Source organism: Pelodiscus sinensis, chromosome 1 (genome assembly GCF_052426305.1).
Source record: "Pelodiscus sinensis isolate ZL-2025 chromosome 1, ASM5242630v1, whole genome shotgun sequence".
NCBI classification, from domain to species: Eukaryota; Metazoa; Chordata; order Testudines; family Trionychidae; genus Pelodiscus; species Pelodiscus sinensis.
In genome coordinates, this window is record NC_143052.1 from 176,769,582 (window position 1) to 176,787,685 (window position 18,104).

At 40.8% G+C, this 18,104-nt stretch overlaps 1 protein-coding gene across 2 annotated transcripts in view; it reads right to left on the minus strand.

The window, feature by feature from the left end:
* The window catches only part of SAMSN1 (SAM domain, SH3 domain and nuclear localization signals 1), a 136,969-nt gene that overhangs the window by 67,911 nt on the left and 50,954 nt on the right, over nt 1–18,104 (minus strand). Inside the window, exons 9-10 of one of the 2 annotated variants that reach the window (XM_075909842.2) lie at nt 11,378–11,504; nt 9,365–9,741 (exon numbers count right to left, since the gene is read on the minus strand). The exons of the other annotated variant lie outside the window; for it this stretch is intronic. Coding sequence (XP_075765957.1) covers nt 9,365–9,741; nt 11,378–11,504 — 504 coding nt within the window. The remainder of the gene's footprint in view (nt 1–9,364; nt 9,742–11,377; nt 11,505–18,104) is intronic. 2 annotated transcript variants of the gene reach the window in all.

An 18,104-nucleotide genomic window follows, 5' to 3' on the forward strand; every position in this document is an offset into this window, starting at 1 on the left:
GGGCAGGATGTGGGGTGAGGAAGGGGGGTTTCCTGGGTCCCACACCCTTCTAGGGATGGCCCTGCCCACAGGTGACGTGGTGTCTTTGACTTTTATCATTTTTAGTGGGAGTTCACCTGAGGGTGTAGTGATTGTATGGTTTCACACTTAGAGTTGTTATTGCGGCACTTGATACATTGGATGTTGTGATAGGCCAAAGCAGAATGTGAGTAGAAAACTGGAGGAAGTATCCAAGAACTGGCTGCAGAGGGAAAACCAGGAAGAGGAGCATGATTGGTAGCTGAAGTCTGGGAGAGCTGTGCCACTGTCAAAATTTGTAATTGCTAAATGTTCTTCTGAGTGGCCATCCCTGCTCCCTCTCCCCCCTGCAGGCACCAATCGCTTATGTGCATAAGCATTATTATTTTGCAGATGAGAAAAATAAGAAACTACTGTAATAACGGGCTCCTTTTCTCCCCAGTTGTGGGGAAGTGAATAAAAAAGGCTGCTAAAAGAGATTATGTGACATAGACAGCAGCTCAATGGCAACAGAACTTAAATCTGCATCCCAGGCCACTGTTCTATACAATGGACCCTTTTAAAAGTCATTTAAAAAGGTATCATTTTAAAAGTCTTTATCTGTTGAACTTTTAATATATTGTGGGATTGTGTGGGCTATGATTACACACCAGGTTATGAGGTATAGTTATATATATTACTGAGATAGGTTGTGAGATCAGGAATGCCTACAAACTAGCCTTTGAGCTACAAAGGAGTAGCCATCAACAGCAAGACAGATGCTTAATCAACACACAACCATTATCCTAGAGATTTCTCAAAGAAGGCACATCCACCTCGGTAGTGGAAGATCCCAGGTCATAGCAAAGATCTTTCAAAAAGGCTGGAAAAAAGCATAAAAGAGAAGTGATATCATCGTTGGGCTTGCTCTCCCCCACCCACCATTTCAACTCCCAGAAACACATCTGAAAGATAAGGCTTTGAACGAGGGAAGTAAGTTACACGAGTGGAAAATAGTTCCAGTCTATACTGAGAAACTGTAACCTGATTGTACCACCTACCAGTATGACAAACGTTTATGATTAAACTTTTAGTCTAAGCAAAAGTTGAAGATTTAGAATGTGTATTTCTATTTTTCTTTCCTAAGATAAGTAACTTTGCCCTTTAAGTCTACCACTTACAATCATTTACATTCATTCTGTTGTTAAACGTGTTTTATATTTTACTTAAAACAGTGAGTTTTGGCTAAAGTGTTTGGGAAATCTCAGCTCAGTTTATAATGGCTGTTGTGTGTCCCCTCTGCACTGTGGGAGGGGAAGACTGGGTAATGAACATACACTGGCCAGGCTATTGACCAGAGCAAGTTAGAATTCTGGGGTGTGAGACTAGGAAGCTGAGGAAAATTGGCTGAGGAAATGTGTCACTTCCTGTGGATGTCTATATAAATGCAGTGTCTGTCAGAGGCCTTGTAGCTTCACATCAGTATCATAGTATGAGAGGCAACCTAGATTGGTGAGATGGAGGTCTCAGTAGTCCCAAAATCCAGGCTGCACCCTGGGAATCGGATTACAATATACTAGCCACAGAGCTGTCTGAAACCTTTTGATATACCACAATACTCATGATAGCATCCCCAATGATGTTCTATTGCAAATCTTACAAAGTTGCTCAAGGTTGACATTAGCAGGATATACTAAAGGTTACTATTACTATTTACTCCAAGGTTTTGTCTACACTGCAGGGCTTTTGCGCAAGAAGCTTTTAGCGGAAGAGATCTTCTGCAAAAACTTCTTGTGCAAAAGCGCGTCTACACTGTATGGACACTCTTGCGCAAGAAAGTTCTGACTGCCATTCACAGAATGGCCATCAGAGCACCTGTGCTTTTTTGTGATAGGCCCTTTTTGCACAAGAAGCCCCTGTTGAGCATCCACACACACATCTTTTTGCACAAGAACTCTTGCACAAAAAGGAGTTATGCCTTGTAGAAGGAAATATACCTACACCACAAAAAAAACCCTCTGTTCTGTCGATTGACTATAGATTTTCTTGCGCAAAAACACGCTTGACGTGTTTTTGTACAAAAACCCTGTAGTGTAGACATAGCCCAAGAAAGAAAGAAAGAAAGAAAGAAAGAAAGAAAGAAAGAAAGAAAGAAAGAAAGAAAGAAAGAAAGAAAGAAAGAAAGAAAGAATAGCATATTGTATTTTGTAAAGCAATTATTTTATCCTGTATTGAATACTGTGTATGGGACTATGTTAAAAAATACTAAACAACACAACTTCTGTTTGTTTGTTTTTAATAACTAGATGTTAGTCATAGTGCTATGATTTCTACTTTCCGGATGTGGCACTTCTACGTACCTTATTGCCCTGTTTTGGATAGCAAGATTTCTAAATTACACACAGCACAAGAAGAGCTTCTAGTAATCCACAGACCGTTAAGAAAAGTCTAAGCCACAACTGACGTACATTTTTGCTGATGGAATAGCTTGAGAAAGTGAGAGAAAAGGGGAACTAACAACCTCATAAATGTCAAGTATTTATTAAACTGATGACTGATCATTTCCCTCCCCCCCCCCATTTTTCAGCTGACAATATTACAATGTTTAATACTGAGGTGCTATACTCATTTCTGTACTTGACACACTATAAAGCAGTTCAAAGACACCATAATAGAGGCCCAACTTAAATGTATACCCCAAATTAAAAAACACAGTAAAAGAACTAAAGAAGAGCCACCATGGCTTAACAATCATGTAAAAGAAGCAGTGAGAGATAAAAAGGCATCTTTTAAAAAGTGGAAGTCCAATCCAAGGAAAATAAAAAGGAGCATAGACACTGCCAAATTAAGTGTAAAAATTTAATAAGAAAAGCCAAAAAGGAGTTTGAAGAACAGCTAGCCAAAAATTCAAAAGGTAATAACAAAATGTTTTTAAAGTACATCAGAAACAGGAAGCCTGCTAAACAGCCAGTGGGGCCACAGGACGATTGAGATACAAAAGGAGCACTTAAAGATGATAAAGTCATTGCAGAGAAACTAAATGAATTCTTTGCTTCAGTCTTCATGGCTGAGGATGTTAGGGAGATTCCCAAACCTCGCCATCCTTTCTAGGTGACAAATCTGAGTAATTGTAACAGACTGAAGTGTCATTAGAGGAGGATTTCGAATTAATTGATAAACTTAACAGTAACAAGTCACTGGGACCAGATGGCATTCACCCAAGTAATCTGAAAGAACTCAAATGTGAAATTGAAGAACTATTAACTATAGTTTGTAACTTATCCTTTAAAACAGCTTCTGTACCCAGTGATTGGAAGATAGCTAATGTAATGCCAGTATTTAAAATGGGCTCTAGAGGTGATCCCGGGAATTACAGTAAGTCTAATGTCAGTACCAGGCAAATTAGTTGAAACAATAGTAAAGAATAAAATTGTCAGACACATAGAAGAACATAATTTGTTTGGCAAAAGTCAGCATGGTTTCTGCAAAGAGAAATCATGTTTTACTAATCTATTAGAGTTCTTTGATGGGGTCAACAAACATGTGCACAAGGGGGATCCAGTAGAGATAGTGTACTTAGATTTCCAGAAAGCCTTTGACAAGGTCCCTCACCAAAGGCTCTTACATAAATTAAGTTGTCATGGGATAAGAGGCAAGATTCTTTCATGGATTGAGAACTTGTTAAAAGACAAGAAACAAAGGGTGGGAATAAATGGTAAATTTTCAGAATTGACAGGTGTAACTAGTGGTATTCCCCAAGGGTCAGTCCTAGGACCAATCCTATTGAACTTATTCATAAATGATCTGGAGATGGGGGTGAACAGTGAGGTGGCAGAGTTTTCAGACTATACTAAATTGCTCAAGGAAGTTAAGACTAAAGCTGACTGCGAAGAACTTCAGAAATATCTCCCCAAACTGAGTGGCTGGGCAACAAAATGGCAAATGAAATGTAATGCGGATAAATGTAAAGTAATGCACATTTGAAAAAATAACCCCAACCGTACATATAATATGGCGGTGGCTAATTTAGCTACAACTAATCAGGAAAGAAATCTTGGATTCATCATGGATAGTTCTCTGAAGATGTCCATGTAGCGTGCAGCGGCAGTCAAAAAAGCAAACAAGATGTTAGGAATCATTAAAAAAGGGATAGAGAATAAGACGGAGAATATCTTTTTGCCCTTATATAAATCCATGATATGCCCACATCTTGAATACTGCATTCAAATGTGGTCTCCTCATCTCAAAAAGATATACTGGCATTAGAAAAGGTTCAGAGAAGGGCAACTAAAATGATTAGGGGTTTGGAACGGGTCCCATATGAGGAGAGATTAAAGAGGCTGGGACTTTTCAGCTTGGAAAAGAGGAGACTAAGGGGGGAGGTGATAGAGGCATATAAAATCATGAGTAGTGTGAAGAAAGTGAATAAGGAAAAGTTATTTACTTGTTCCCATAATATAAGAACTAGGGGGCACCAAATGTAATTAATGGGCAGAGGGTTTAAAACAAATAAAATGAAGTTCTTCACACAGCGCACAGTCAGCCTGTGGAACTCCTTGCCTAAGGAGGTTGTGAAGGCTAGAGCTATAACAGGGTTTAAAAAAGAACTAGATACATTCATGGAGGTTATGTACATTAATGGCTATTAGCCAGGATGGGTAAGGAATGGTGTCCCTAGTCTCTGTTTGTCGGAGGGTGGAGATGGATGGCAGGGGAGAGATCAGTTGATCATTACCTGTTCGTTTCACTCCCTCTGGGGCACCTGGCATTGGCCACTGTTGGCAGACAGGATATTGGACTGGATGGACTTTTGGTTTGACCCAGTATGGCCATTCTTATGTTATGTAAAGTAGTTTCTCTGTTTTTGGGTGTCTTTTAATTTTTGCAAAACCATTCAGTACATCTTTAAATGCACTAAAATTTTTCTAAAGGAGGAAAGAATCATTTCCAGGGAGGCATATTGGTATCTATGACTGCTCACCGAAACCTGCTGAAATTCCAAAAAGCTACATAAGTGATGTGTTGTCCCCAGCAAGATTTTACTCTATATCCCATTATATTTTGCATGGGTAAACAATGTATCTTAGTTAACTCATGTGATAGAGGCACAGATGGGGTTTTGGCTGTAGACTGATAATGCAGCTACAAATCCATGGGGTTGTATAATACATTGTTATAGAATTGAAATCTGGAAGTGTTCTGATGCTATGTAATGAGCCTTAATATAACAACAAAGCTGACGACAGTACATGACAGTTCATTCTCTGTCACTCTGGGTACATCTACACTACAACGTTAATTCGAACTAACTTAGTTCGAATTAGTTAATTCGAACTAAGCTAATTTGAACTAACGGATCCAGACTAAAAAACTAGTGTTTTGCTAATTAGCGTTTTGCTAATTCGAACTAGCATGTCCACATTAAGTGGACCCTGAACCAGGCTTAAGGATGGCCGGAAGCAGTGCGGCAGGGCATCAGAGGAGGACTTAGAGCGTGGAGATGCTGTCTCAGGCTAGCCGAGGGCTATGCTTAAAGGGTCCCTACCCCCACCCCGGACAGACAGTTCTCAGGGGTGCCCCGCTTGCAAAGCAGTCCTGGCTTGGATTGCCCGGAGTACCCACACTGGGCACATCACAGCACTCGGCCATCAGACCGGCTGCACTTGCCACAGGCTGCCATCTGGGGAGAGGGGGCAATTGGGGGGCTGCAGGAGAGCTTCCACCCCCAGAAGCCTGCAGAGCCAGCCCAGTCCTCCCCATCGGGGGCGCGTACCCCATTCCTCCCTCACCTTCTTCCACTTACCCTTCCCTAGCCCCTCTTCTTGATGAACAAAATAAAGGAGAATTGTGTTCCAAAATGGAATCTGTCTTTATTGAACAAAACTGGGGGAGACTGGGAAAAGGAGGTGGGAGAGGGGAAGAGAGAGGGTGGGAGAGGGGAGGGCAACTAAAATGATCAGGGGTTGGGAACAGGTCCCATATAAAGAGAGGTTAAAGAGACTGGGACTTCTCAGCTTAGAAAAGAGGAGACTGAGGGGGGACAGGATAGAGGTCTCTAAAAGCAGGAGTTGGGTGGAGAGGGTGCATACAGAAAAGTTCTTCAATAGTTCCCATAAAGAAGGACTAGAGGACACCAAAGGAAAGGAATGGGTAGCGGGCTTCAAACTAATAAGCGAAAGTTGTTCTTCACAAAGCAAAGAGTCAACCTGTGGAACTCCTTGCTGCAGGAGGCTGTGAAGGCTACAACTAGAACAGAGTTTAAAGGGAAGTGAGATAAAGTGATGGAGGTTGGGTCCATGGAGTGCTATTAGCCAGGGGGTAGGAGTGGTGTCCCCGGCCAAGGTTTGTGGAAGGCTGGAGAGGGATGGCACGAGACAAATGGCTTGGTCACTGTCTTCGGTCCATCCCCTCCAGGGTCCCTAGGGTTGGTCGCTGTCGGCACAAAGGCTACTGGGCTAGATGGACCCAGGACGGCCATTGTAAGCTCAGGGCTCAGGGTCGGGGGTCTCAGTGGACCCCCTTGATTCTCTTGCACACCTGCTCCTGGGTGGCCAGGCTGGTAGCCTCTTGCGGTGCCGGGCAAGCTCCCGGGAGCCGCCAGCCTGGTCCTGGGAAGAGGGGGAGAGCTGGGGGGCATCGGGCGGGTGGCTCGATCCGTGCCAGGTGCAGGGTCTGCTGGCTGGGTGCTGGCAGGCTTGCACCTGGCACAGGCACCGTAGCCAGCCTGTGCCCCTTTAAGGGGTCTGGGGCCGGGAAGGGGGCAGACGAGTTTTCCTGGTGTTGGCCAGAGTGGCCACCAGGGAAAGCTGGGGAGGGCTAGCCTCCCACTAGTTCAAATTAAGGGTCTACACAGCCCTTAATTCAAACAAGTAATTTCGAACTAGGCTTAATCCTCGTGGAATGAGGATTACCTAGTTCGAACTAAGCACTCCGTTAGTTCGAATTAAATTCGAACTAACGGAGCGCTAGTGTAGCGCCTATGAAAGTTAGTTCGAACTAACGTCCGTTAGTTCAAACTAACTTTGTAGTGTAGACATACCCTCCCAGAGGAGAAAATCAAAGCAAGTCATAGTTCTGTTATGGACTGAATTAGGGAGGACAGGGAAAGTTTAGCTTGAGGAGTTTGAAGGGTCCCATGCAGTTTCACTCTGATTTTGTGGTTATGTGACAGAGCTCAGTAGAAAGAATGGATCAGTGAGGTACAGATTTGCTGTGACAGAAGATGAATATCCTTTGTCCTGGAGGTGCTTATTCTGGAACCCAGTCATTGCACTTCAAGGGCCATCTTAAAATGCCCGAGAAGATACACAATGATATCATGCATTTGGGAAGAGGGGCATTCGTTATGAAACTTGGGGTAGTGGGTAGGAAGAGAAGAGAAAATATAGAGTGAGGTAGTCTTAGTTCCATTGTGGTTTTGTTCATTATCTCTGAGGAAGGCAGGGTATCAGACTAAAATTTATTTATTTATTTCATTCTGACTAATGAGGCCACTGTTTAATTAGTGATTACAGTGATGCTGAAGTCCCCAAGTTTGCATATCTAATCAAGTTGTGGTTGGATGACACTGCAGCCAACCTAAAATGTAGATTGGTCTCCTGTTCCCAAGCTAGCTCAAACAGAGCACATTTATTTGAAATGCATCTTGGAAACTTATTCTTGCATGTAGAATATTTCCCTTCCCCTCTTCTTGCTCCCATGAAAGCAGAGCACCTCCATTCTAGTACTATAGGTACTTGAGTATGTCTGTTCCATGTCCTATTTGGCCAATGCCGAGAGAATATTACCCAAGGCAAGCCAATAAAATAAAAAGTCCTTAGCTATATGTTGGGTTGAAGACAATATATATGAATACACTATTTTTACTGGTACAGATAAATCAATATTAAAATTACCATCCACATCATCCCCTAAATCTGATTCCTTCACGTGTAGAACAGTCACTTCTGCCAGCTATGATTCTTGAAAAACAAAACAAAACAAAACAAAACATCTAATCCTTGTAATCTTTTGCTGAGCTGGTTGTTAGGATGTCTATGGGAAGAATGAGTTGATTCTCCCTATTCTATAATCTGAATCAAAAGAGTCTAAGCCCACAAAGATAAATCACAACCAGGGAGAAAATGGTCCACTAAAAAAGCAGATAGCTTAACAACACTCCTCCCCCACTGAAAACATCAACATAAAACCAACTTTTGCTGGCATTTGTACTTGACTCTGGCTGGATTTCACCAGGGTAAAAAATAATGCCACAGTGTTGGTGTGAAAAGCATCATAATGTTTTAAAAGGACACTGATGTTTCCAGGTGCATTTATATTAAGTGAGGCATATCTACAGCATTCCCAACAACAAAAAGGTATTTAAGGTAAAATGGGAAAACCTCATATTGTCTTCAGTGTAATCCAAAACAAGGCTAAAGTCTTTGATCTAACATTTTGGTATCTCTTTGGCCACTGCACCAGCTATAGCCTCCATCTGCTACCTGAAGAACTGCACTTGCTCCCTCAGGGCTCACTGTACATTCGGAACCAGACTCTACCCCAAGTACAATACGAGTAAATGGGCATGGTGCAGTGAAAGTTAGAGATCACTGTCTGGTTCTTCCCAGCCCCGCTTCAGGCAACTAGTACCTCAGTAGATGCTAGCAAGGAATGATCCCTACTCTGTGGAAAGGGCTGGAGCTGAAATTTGACCTACACCATTCTGTCTCCATGCAATCCACACTCTGGGCCTTTGCAGCCTTAAACAACTCTTCCAAATGGAGATCAGATTCTGCATCTCTGTCACTGCCTGCTTGAATCCCCAAGAGCCACAAAGGTTTCCTCAAATCAAGTCCCTCCTGATACAAAGTGCACAAACATTATTACTGGCAATTTTATCTTTTGCTGGTTTTCCTCTGGATAGAGTTCTGGAACTCATCACTAGTATCACAGTGATTGATATGTGCTTGATTCAAAGCTCATTAAGTAACAGAAAAGCCCCCATTGATGTCAGTTGACTTTGGATCATGCAATATGAGAATTTCGGAAGAACCCAGTTTACTGTTGAACAGACATATTGAAAAATCTTAAATTTAAACACGCTCGTTGATCGCCCAATGGTGAAAAATAGTCAATCCCTAAACCATTGGTATTTAAATTGTTAGTTTGTATATCCCAAACCAAATCCAAACCTGGTATAAATGGGTACAACTCAAACATAATTTGCATTTGTACAGATCAAACCCGAATTTGACTTTTTGAATTTCCTCCTCATTTTTTCACTTTGGATAATCATGTGCTAAATTTCAGTGACTCTTCAATTGATTTAAATCAGTTCAATAAGTTTCCACTTTTGACACTTTTAACTATAAAGGAAATCACTTACCCATGAATATGGAAGATCCACATCAGTGACGGAGCAAGTAAGATGTGGATGATGAGAACAAGTACAATTTTCCCACTTTTCTACTTTTGAGATCACAAAATCACATGGACAGAGCTGATTATTGGGAAAAGGCTTCCAGTCACTCCATAGCTGAAATTCAGTTTCTGAATGGATGGAAATATTTCCTATATTGCTCAGTCTAGAAGTATAAGATCTACCCAATGAAGCTGAAATAAAATTTGCTCTAGTCTCAGTTTCTTCCTTTCGCCTAGCATTGTCTTTCCAGAGCTTCTTTTCCTGGGACTTTGTTAGTTTCATGCAGGAAATCAGTGCTTCCTCGTCTTCTTCAGAGAGACAGGAGGCGTCAGGTGATGGATCTTTAAAAATTTAAAAGATTTGCTTTTTATGTGTTGCATTTGCAATCAGACCATTTGCTACCATTTGAAATATTGCCCAATGAGACATATATACTGAAATCAATCAAAAACTCCATAAACTCAAATAATAATGGCAATTAAAGAGATGGAAAAGACCTAATAATAGGTCAATGACTCTACTCTCTAGACAAAGCAGGTTTTTTCAAACTTTCCATTTGAAAAAAGAATCTTGCAGCTCACTCAGAAGCCTGGAGAATTTTGCTGGCTCCACAGAGCATTACAATGGTAATTTTTGCATTGAATATGGGGACTTCATTAATCAAACATCATGCTGCAATAGTCACATAATGTGTGAGTTTGGCTTAGGGGACTAATTGACAGAAACCAGAGTATTTTCCTGAATAATTCACCTACTCCTAGTCCATGCATGGATATCTCAAAGTAGCTGCCGAATCCTGAATTTCCTTACTGATCCGACTGAAACACCAGTTCATTAAGTGGTCTCAATTCATTTTTCTGGGATTAGTTTAAAAATATCCATAAAGGCATATCTACACTACTGTTTGCACTCTGAGAACTAATGCTAGGAAAACAAGTTCAGACAAAGAATGGCTACACAATTGGATCAGGGATCTGATGAAAGCAGTTGAAAGCACTTGGGTTCACCATGGGTATGTCTACACTACCAACCTAGTTTGAACTAGGGTGGTAATGTAGTCAACCGGAGTGGCAAATGAAGCCCAGGATTTGAATTTCCCGGGCTTCATTTGCATGTTGCCGGGCGCCGCCATTTTTAAATGTCCGCTAGTTCAGACTCCGCGCCCTGCGGCTACACGCGGCACGAACTAGGTAGTTCCATGAGGAGTAACGGTAGTTTGGAATAGGAATCCTAGTCCAAACTACCTAGTTCGTGCCGCGTGTAGCCGCGGGGCACGGAGTCCGAACTAGCGGACATTTAAAAATGGCGGCGCCCGGCAACATGCAAATGAAGACCAGGAAATTCAAATCCTGGGCTTCATTTGCCACTCCGGTTGACTACATTACCACCCTAGTTCGAACTAGGTTGGTGGTGTAGACATACCCCATCAGCTTTAGAATGCCTGCTTGGCATCAGCTTTGGGATAATCCAAGCAACCTGATATGAGGCAACAAGAACCTGCTCCCTTGTGCAGCAGATTGCTGTTTTTTCTAGCACCTCCCACTGCCATTGACTTCTAGATGGATAAAAGTCATCTTCTCTTCTGTGCATTTTGCCATCCTCATGTAAAATGTAAGCTAAAGCTGGGAAACTTCATTAAAGAAACACAATGGCTCAAAGATAAAAGTCTGGATATTCCACTCAGCTGTTTAGGATATTCCCCTCCACCCCAATACACATACATCCTACCCATCAATTGCAAGAACAGTATTTATTATTACATATAAACTGATGCAATGGGAAATAATTTTCACATATCACCTTTGTTGTATCATTGCATTGCAGTGACATTTGGTGTGGCATCTAAGATGTGGCACAGACCATCTAGACTTTGAATGACAGCTCAGCTCAGATAAGAGCAAGCTCAATTATACCTTTGTTCAGTAAAGTGACATTTTCCAAATGTGTGCAAGTACACCAAAATGGCTCTTTACTTACTGAGAGGTATCAAAACATGTTTGACGTCATCCAAACTATGTATACTGGCTTTCTTGGTTCTGACCAATTTCTGCAATCGTTTTAATGTTCCCATTGATTCAGCTTTATTGTCGTCTGATTCTGTAACCTAATTGAAAAAAAAATAAAATGAGAATAAACAATAAAAAAAACTTTAGAATGTTTATTTTGAGAAGCAAGGAAGTTCAGCATCATAGCCAAGCATTTTGGAACAGTGATCAAGATGAGAAATAACCATCTCTGTAATGGCTTTGGAAGATGAGTCTTGAATGGCAGTTTTGAGGTGATGAAAGTGAGGACAAGAGGACAAGACGATAAAAAACTTCACAGCAAAGCCAGGAGACCCATCAGCCCTCAATCTATATGCTTGCTGCTCACCTTCAGGTTTTCCAAATATCAGAACCTTTAAATTATATAGATAGGATGATACCAAAAGGTATGGAAATATGCACAAAACTAACTAATATCACCAGGCAAAAGAGATATTTCTCTAAACAGCTGCCTTTCTTTTCTTCCTATCTTAAATTCAAATAATCCATACAATAAGATTTTTACTGGGTATTTTCCATCACCACAAAACTATCACAATACCCTACTGTATATGAACAATCCTCCAGAAATGTGGGCTGTGTCTACACTGGGCCACTTATTCCAGAAAATCAGCCGCTTTTCCGGAATAATCTGTGAGCTGTCTACACTGGCCCTTGAATTTTCGGAAAAGCAACGACGCTCTACTGTACAAAATCAGCCGCTATTCCGGAAAAGCTACGCTGCTCCCACTCGGGCATAAGTCCTTATTCCAGAACACTGTTCTGGAAAAGGGCCAGTGTAGACAGCCCAGTAGTCTTTTCCGGAAAAGCGCGTCTACATTGGCCACAGATGCTTTTCCGGAAAAAGGGCTTTTCTGGAAAAGCAGCCTGCCAATGTAGACGCTCTTTTTCCGGAAATACTTATAACGAAAACTATTCTGTTTTAAGCATTTCTGGAAATTCATGCCAGTGTAGACACAGCCCTGAAGTTTGGATTCCAAAGGTTTCTATTATTAAGTAATATCGTGTGTGAAACTACTAGAAAGTTTGGATTGAAACTGTATTTATTATATAATAAATAGCCATATGTAAGATGTAGCCATATCATCGCACATAGAGCCAGGAACTCATAAGTTTTATTCTCAGCTGCAACACTAACTTTCTCCTTGGAGTTGAGTGCAGAAATTCTCCATTTCAGTAGCAAGCAAGCTGTTTCCCATGTCAAATGGCACTTGTAGTAATGCCTTCCAGAGGAAACAAACAAACATGAGTAAAAGGAGTAAAACTGCAAATGGTTGTTTTTTACAATGGTAGATTTTTGACACATTGCTAATTATGATCTTCTAATTAAATGCCTGTTCTCTGTTGGTGCAAATGGATCTAGCTCTATTGACTTCAGTGGAATGTCTCCAATTTACACCAGCAGAAAATGTAGTCTAGTATGTCAAAATCTCTTCTGCAATATTCCACATGATTAATTGCCAATGCTAGCATTATCAGCAAGTAATTCACGGACCTTATTGCACTCTCCCCTCCAATTAAGTCAAACATCAAGGTTCTTTCCCACTTCCTTATATGCATAATTCTCCACACCAAGACAAAGACAGAAGAAGAGGTCTGCAACATTTCTGCCAGCACAAACTAATTAATGCACACTGGTAGATTACTTAAGGATTGAGTTTGAGAGTTTTGACACTCCTCGGCTCTGACTCTGGTGCTGAGAATGTAGGATGAGGCACTTTCAGAGTACTAGCATTCAGGCAGTACAAAGTAGCATCCAACAATAGCTATCATAAAAGAGGCATAAGAAACACTCATTTTAGATTTCACAAATAATGTTCCATAGATCAACCTAACAATGCTTGTCAAAAGAGATTTCTACACTTCACATGCCAGCAGTTCAGACACTGGTGTGTTGAGCTTTGAAAGTGCTCCAAGCAGGAAAAAAGGACATTCACTAAATGTACAGTGGAAAGGCAAGTGGTTTATTTAAGGAAGGCACTGGATGGTGACTTTGTTTCACTGTCTTGTGGAACAAGAGTGGACAATGGCAAACTCACAAAGTGCTAAATCCCAAGCTAGTGGAAAATGGAGTTATAATCAAAGTTGATTTGCAACCTACATTATAGCTCTTGTAATATACAAGTTGTGTGGAGTTTATAAGAAATGGACGGAACTAAAGAACTGAACAAAATGAAGAAAATACTACAAACTAAATAGGCTCTTGAAATAGGATAGTAGAAATTGTGTTGACCCAAGCATAACTCAGCAAAATAAAGGATTTTACATATCTAAGAACATTTAATCAGTACACTGCCTGAAAGATTAAAAGCATTTCAATATTTGTACATGCTATACAATTTAGGCATTAGAAGCCAGCTCCTTTGACTTTAGTAGCACTCACCTGGCTTATGCCAGCTGTGAACCCACCCCCCAGGAGCCTTCCATGAGAAATACATAAAGTCCTACCCCTTGTACCTGAGTCTTTGGCTGAATCCGAACACCCACACGTGAGCCAGATTTCAAAACCCCTCATTCAGACATGTTCAAATTTAGGTTCTAGTTCTCCACAGTGCAGAGATATGGGATTTAATTGTCCATTGTGAATTTAATTTGCAAAGTGCCAAAGGGAGTGCAGATATTAGCACTGGTGTATAAGTGGAGATCTCTGATAAGCACCCACTTTGCACAGTGTCAGTGACTACACAAGGGCACTGAAGAATCAGGCCCATGACTTTTTGATCTAGGGTTCTGATCTAGGATTTATGTTTATGGAACATCAAAATAAAATGGCACATAATCTACTCAGATAATTTTACTAATGGACAAAGTGTAATCCTCTGTTTTTGTAAGCACTTAGTGGGATGTGTCTAATGTTAGTTAAAAGTAATAATAAACAAAATAGCTATCTTGTGTGGGCACAGATAACTTTGTAATATCTATGAATGACGGGGGAGCTTTTAGAAGATGGGGAGTTTTGCTTTGACTAAATATCCAAATCCAAAATGTTTGGCTGCTTAGCCTAACTAGCTGAATTGTCTTAGTCTAAAAAATAACACTGAAAGTGAGTCCCCATTGCATTACTAGTCTGAACCTTGGCACCATTCAAACTGCAATCCATCCAGCAGTGAAAGTAACTTAACATTTCTTATAGATACTGTCCTATTGCAAACTATTTAAATAGCTCCCTACTGCCTTTTGCCACAGCTCAGCCAGCTCTTCCTGGATCTGCGCACCCGGGTGCACCCGCTTACTTCCACCTCCCTGATAGACTAGCTAGTTTTGTTACTCTTGTTAGAGATTATTGTTTTACTCAGGTGTTGGGTGAGAGGTAACATTACACCTTGAGTTAACTATATTGCCAAGACCCTGAATCTCTTTAGAGCTGGATTTCTAGTGCTTACTTATTCCAGATGAGTGGAAAAGTATCACAAAATCAGCCATCTCATGGCTGATGTTTTATAATTTCATTGCAACCCTGAGCCATCCCAAAATTAAGATATGAAAAGAAAAGTTAAAATTTTGATGCCAGTATCAGGCAAAGATTCCACCTGGTACTTATATTACGTGAGAATCAGCATCCCAAGTAGTCTCAGCTCAGGATTATGAGACAAGAACTACTAGTTCTACTGGCTTTGATGATAATGCAGTCTGATCCCGAGAAAGTCTCTTTTCTGCATTTTCCCTGCCTAAAACTGGGAACACTTGGTGAATATTGGAAAACGGTGTTCATAATTATAGGTTTGAATTCCAAACAGCTGCTCATTTCAACCATATTTGGGACTCCCTTTAGTCACCATTCCTGAATGTGCCTCTGCGTGAGTATTTGTTCACATAAACATCAGGGAATGGCTTTTTCTCCCCACCGCAAATACCTGAGGCTATGTCAAGACTGCAGGCTTCACGTGCAAAAAGCTATTATCGGAAGAGGTCTTCTGCAAAAACTTCTTTTGCAAGAGCACATCCACGCTGCAAAAGCACATTGAAAAAGCAATGTGCTTTTGTGAAAGAGAGTGTCCAGACTGCATGGATGCTCTCTCGAAATCGCAAGCTCTGATTGCTATGCACAGAATGGCCACCAGGACACCTGTGCTTTTTCCTCTTTACTCTTTTTGTGCAAAAATCCCTCTTCTCCGTCCACACATACCTTTTTGCGAAAGAGCTCTTTCGCAAAAAGTCATTCTTCCTCGTGGAATGAGGAATATCTACGCCAGGAAACTTCTCTGTTCTTTCAATTGTTTTGCACAAAAGTGCGCTTGAGGTGTGGATGCTCCACAAGTTTTTTTCAGAAAAACAGCTGTTTTTCAAAAAAAAAAAAACCTCTGTAGTGTAGACATAGCCTGAGAGAAAGAGTCTTCATTTACCCATGCATATTCATTATTCTCCATGTAGCACTTTAAAGACTAACAAGGTGGTTTATTAGGTGATGAACTTTCATGGGCCAGACCCATTACCTCAGATCAGATAGTGGAAGAAAATTGTCAGAACCATATATACCAAAGCATACAATTAAAAAAAATGAACACATATGAAAAGGACAAATCAAATTTCAGAACAGAAGGGGAATGGGGGGAGGAAGGTAAATGTCTGTGAGCTAATGATATTAGAGGTGATAATTGGGGAAGCTATCTTTGTAATGGGTAAGATAATTAGGGTCTTTGTTAAGACCCCTGTGCAAAGTGTCAAATTTTAGCATGAATAACAGTTCAGAGGATTTTCTTTCAAGTGCAGTTTTAAAAGGCTTTTGAAGCAGGATGCAGGTAATTAAGTCGTCGAGACAATGTCCTTTCTGGTTGAAATGGCAAGAAACTGTTTTTTCTTTGTGATCCTGTCTAATATCTGTTTTGTGGGCATTGATCCTTTGGCGAAGTGTCTGAGACGTTTGTCCAATGTACATAGCAGACGGGCACTTTCGGCACATGATAGCATAAATTATATTTCTGGATGCAGAGGTGATAGCATAAATTATATTTCTGGATGCGCACAAAACATTATATTTCTTAAATTCGACACTTTACACCTGAGCCTAAATAAAGAATCTAATTATCTTACCCATTACAAAGATAGCTTCCCCAATTATCACCTCTAATATCATTAGCTCACAGACATTTACCTCCCCCCCCATCCCCCTTCTGTTCTGAAATTTGATTTGTCCTTTTCATATGTGTTCATTTTTTTAAATTGTATCCTTTGGTATATATGGTTGTGACAATTTTCTTCCACTATCTGATCTGAGGAAGTGGGTCTGGCCCACGAAAGTTCATCACGTAATAAACCATCTTGTTAGTCTTTAAAGTGCTACATAGTCCTGTATTTTGTTTCAGCTACACCAGACTAACACGGCTACATTTCTATCATTATTCTCCAGTTTAACAACTTTTAGTCATGTGGAAATACTATGTCATTAAGGTGATCAAGTAACAAGTTTTTAATAGTCTAAATAAACAAACCACCTATTAGCTGCTTTTCACTGGCATACCCAGTTTGAACGCTAATGAATAACAAATTTCTAAACATTAAAAAATCTATTAATGAAAAACGTGTGAACTGAAAAAAAGGCTACATTTGGCCTGATAAATTATTCCCAATAAATACATTGGACAGCTGTACTCCCTGAGCTGTTATAAGGATTAATTTGATGAGCAGACAGCATTTTGAAATCAAAATGAACAGTGCTATCAGCCAGATCCAAACATCCTTACTCCCTTTTAGTAATACTTAATTTGAGAAGAACCTACACTGGTTTCAGTCATTTTACTTGTGAAGCATGGAATGTCTCAGCATAAATAAGCATAGCAGAAATGTGTGATCATTTTCTGAATTGGTTTACAGGTCCCAAAAACATTCAGCTACACAGCAATTACTGACTTTTCAAAAAAGCAAACTAAATATAGCAAGTAAATGAACCTGTCTTCCTGTCTGTAATGTTATTATGTTCTTACTATGAGAAATACTTTTATATTCTTTCTTTGGAAAGTATTGGTAGTTTCCAATGACATTTCCAGATGGGCTATAAATATGTGAAGTCTATGTGTGAGAAAACATTTGCTATTGCATTTGTATGGCAGAACTGTTTTGCAAAATATACTGACTTTTTTTTAAATCTGGAGAATCAAATTAATTTAGCTCTCAGAAAAGTTTCTAGAGGTTGAACCTCTATCATCCGGAACTCTGTGGTCAGGCAACATTCATGGTCTGGAAGGACCACAAATGTTGTGGGACTAGAAAGCCCCAGTAGCAGAGGTTGCTGGTGGCTCAGAGCAAATGAGGTGGTGGAGTCAGTGGGGTCAGTGGAGCCCACAGGGCAGCTAAGCCCACAGTGGCAGGCCATAGGGAGCTATACTGGGGCAGCCGGGCTGCCACGAGGTTGGTGTGGCCCACCTGAAACTCCAGCTGGGCTGCCACAGCTCACAGGACTGGGAGGCTGGGGAGAGAAGCCCTGGAGCCTGTGGAAAAGAGCCTAGTGGGGAGGCTGGCTCCCCTCCTCCCAGATCTCATTTGGTCTAGAAAAATCCTTTGTTCGGGACTGGTCAGGGAGGTCCAACCCGTAGTCAGGAATGATGCAGACACGTCTTTCACACACCCCTGCTCATGAAAGAAAAATTCTTTCACACATCCCTGCTCATGAAACTCGTCCTGAACTTTCAGCAGACTTGCTGTGTTAATCCTGGGCCTCAACT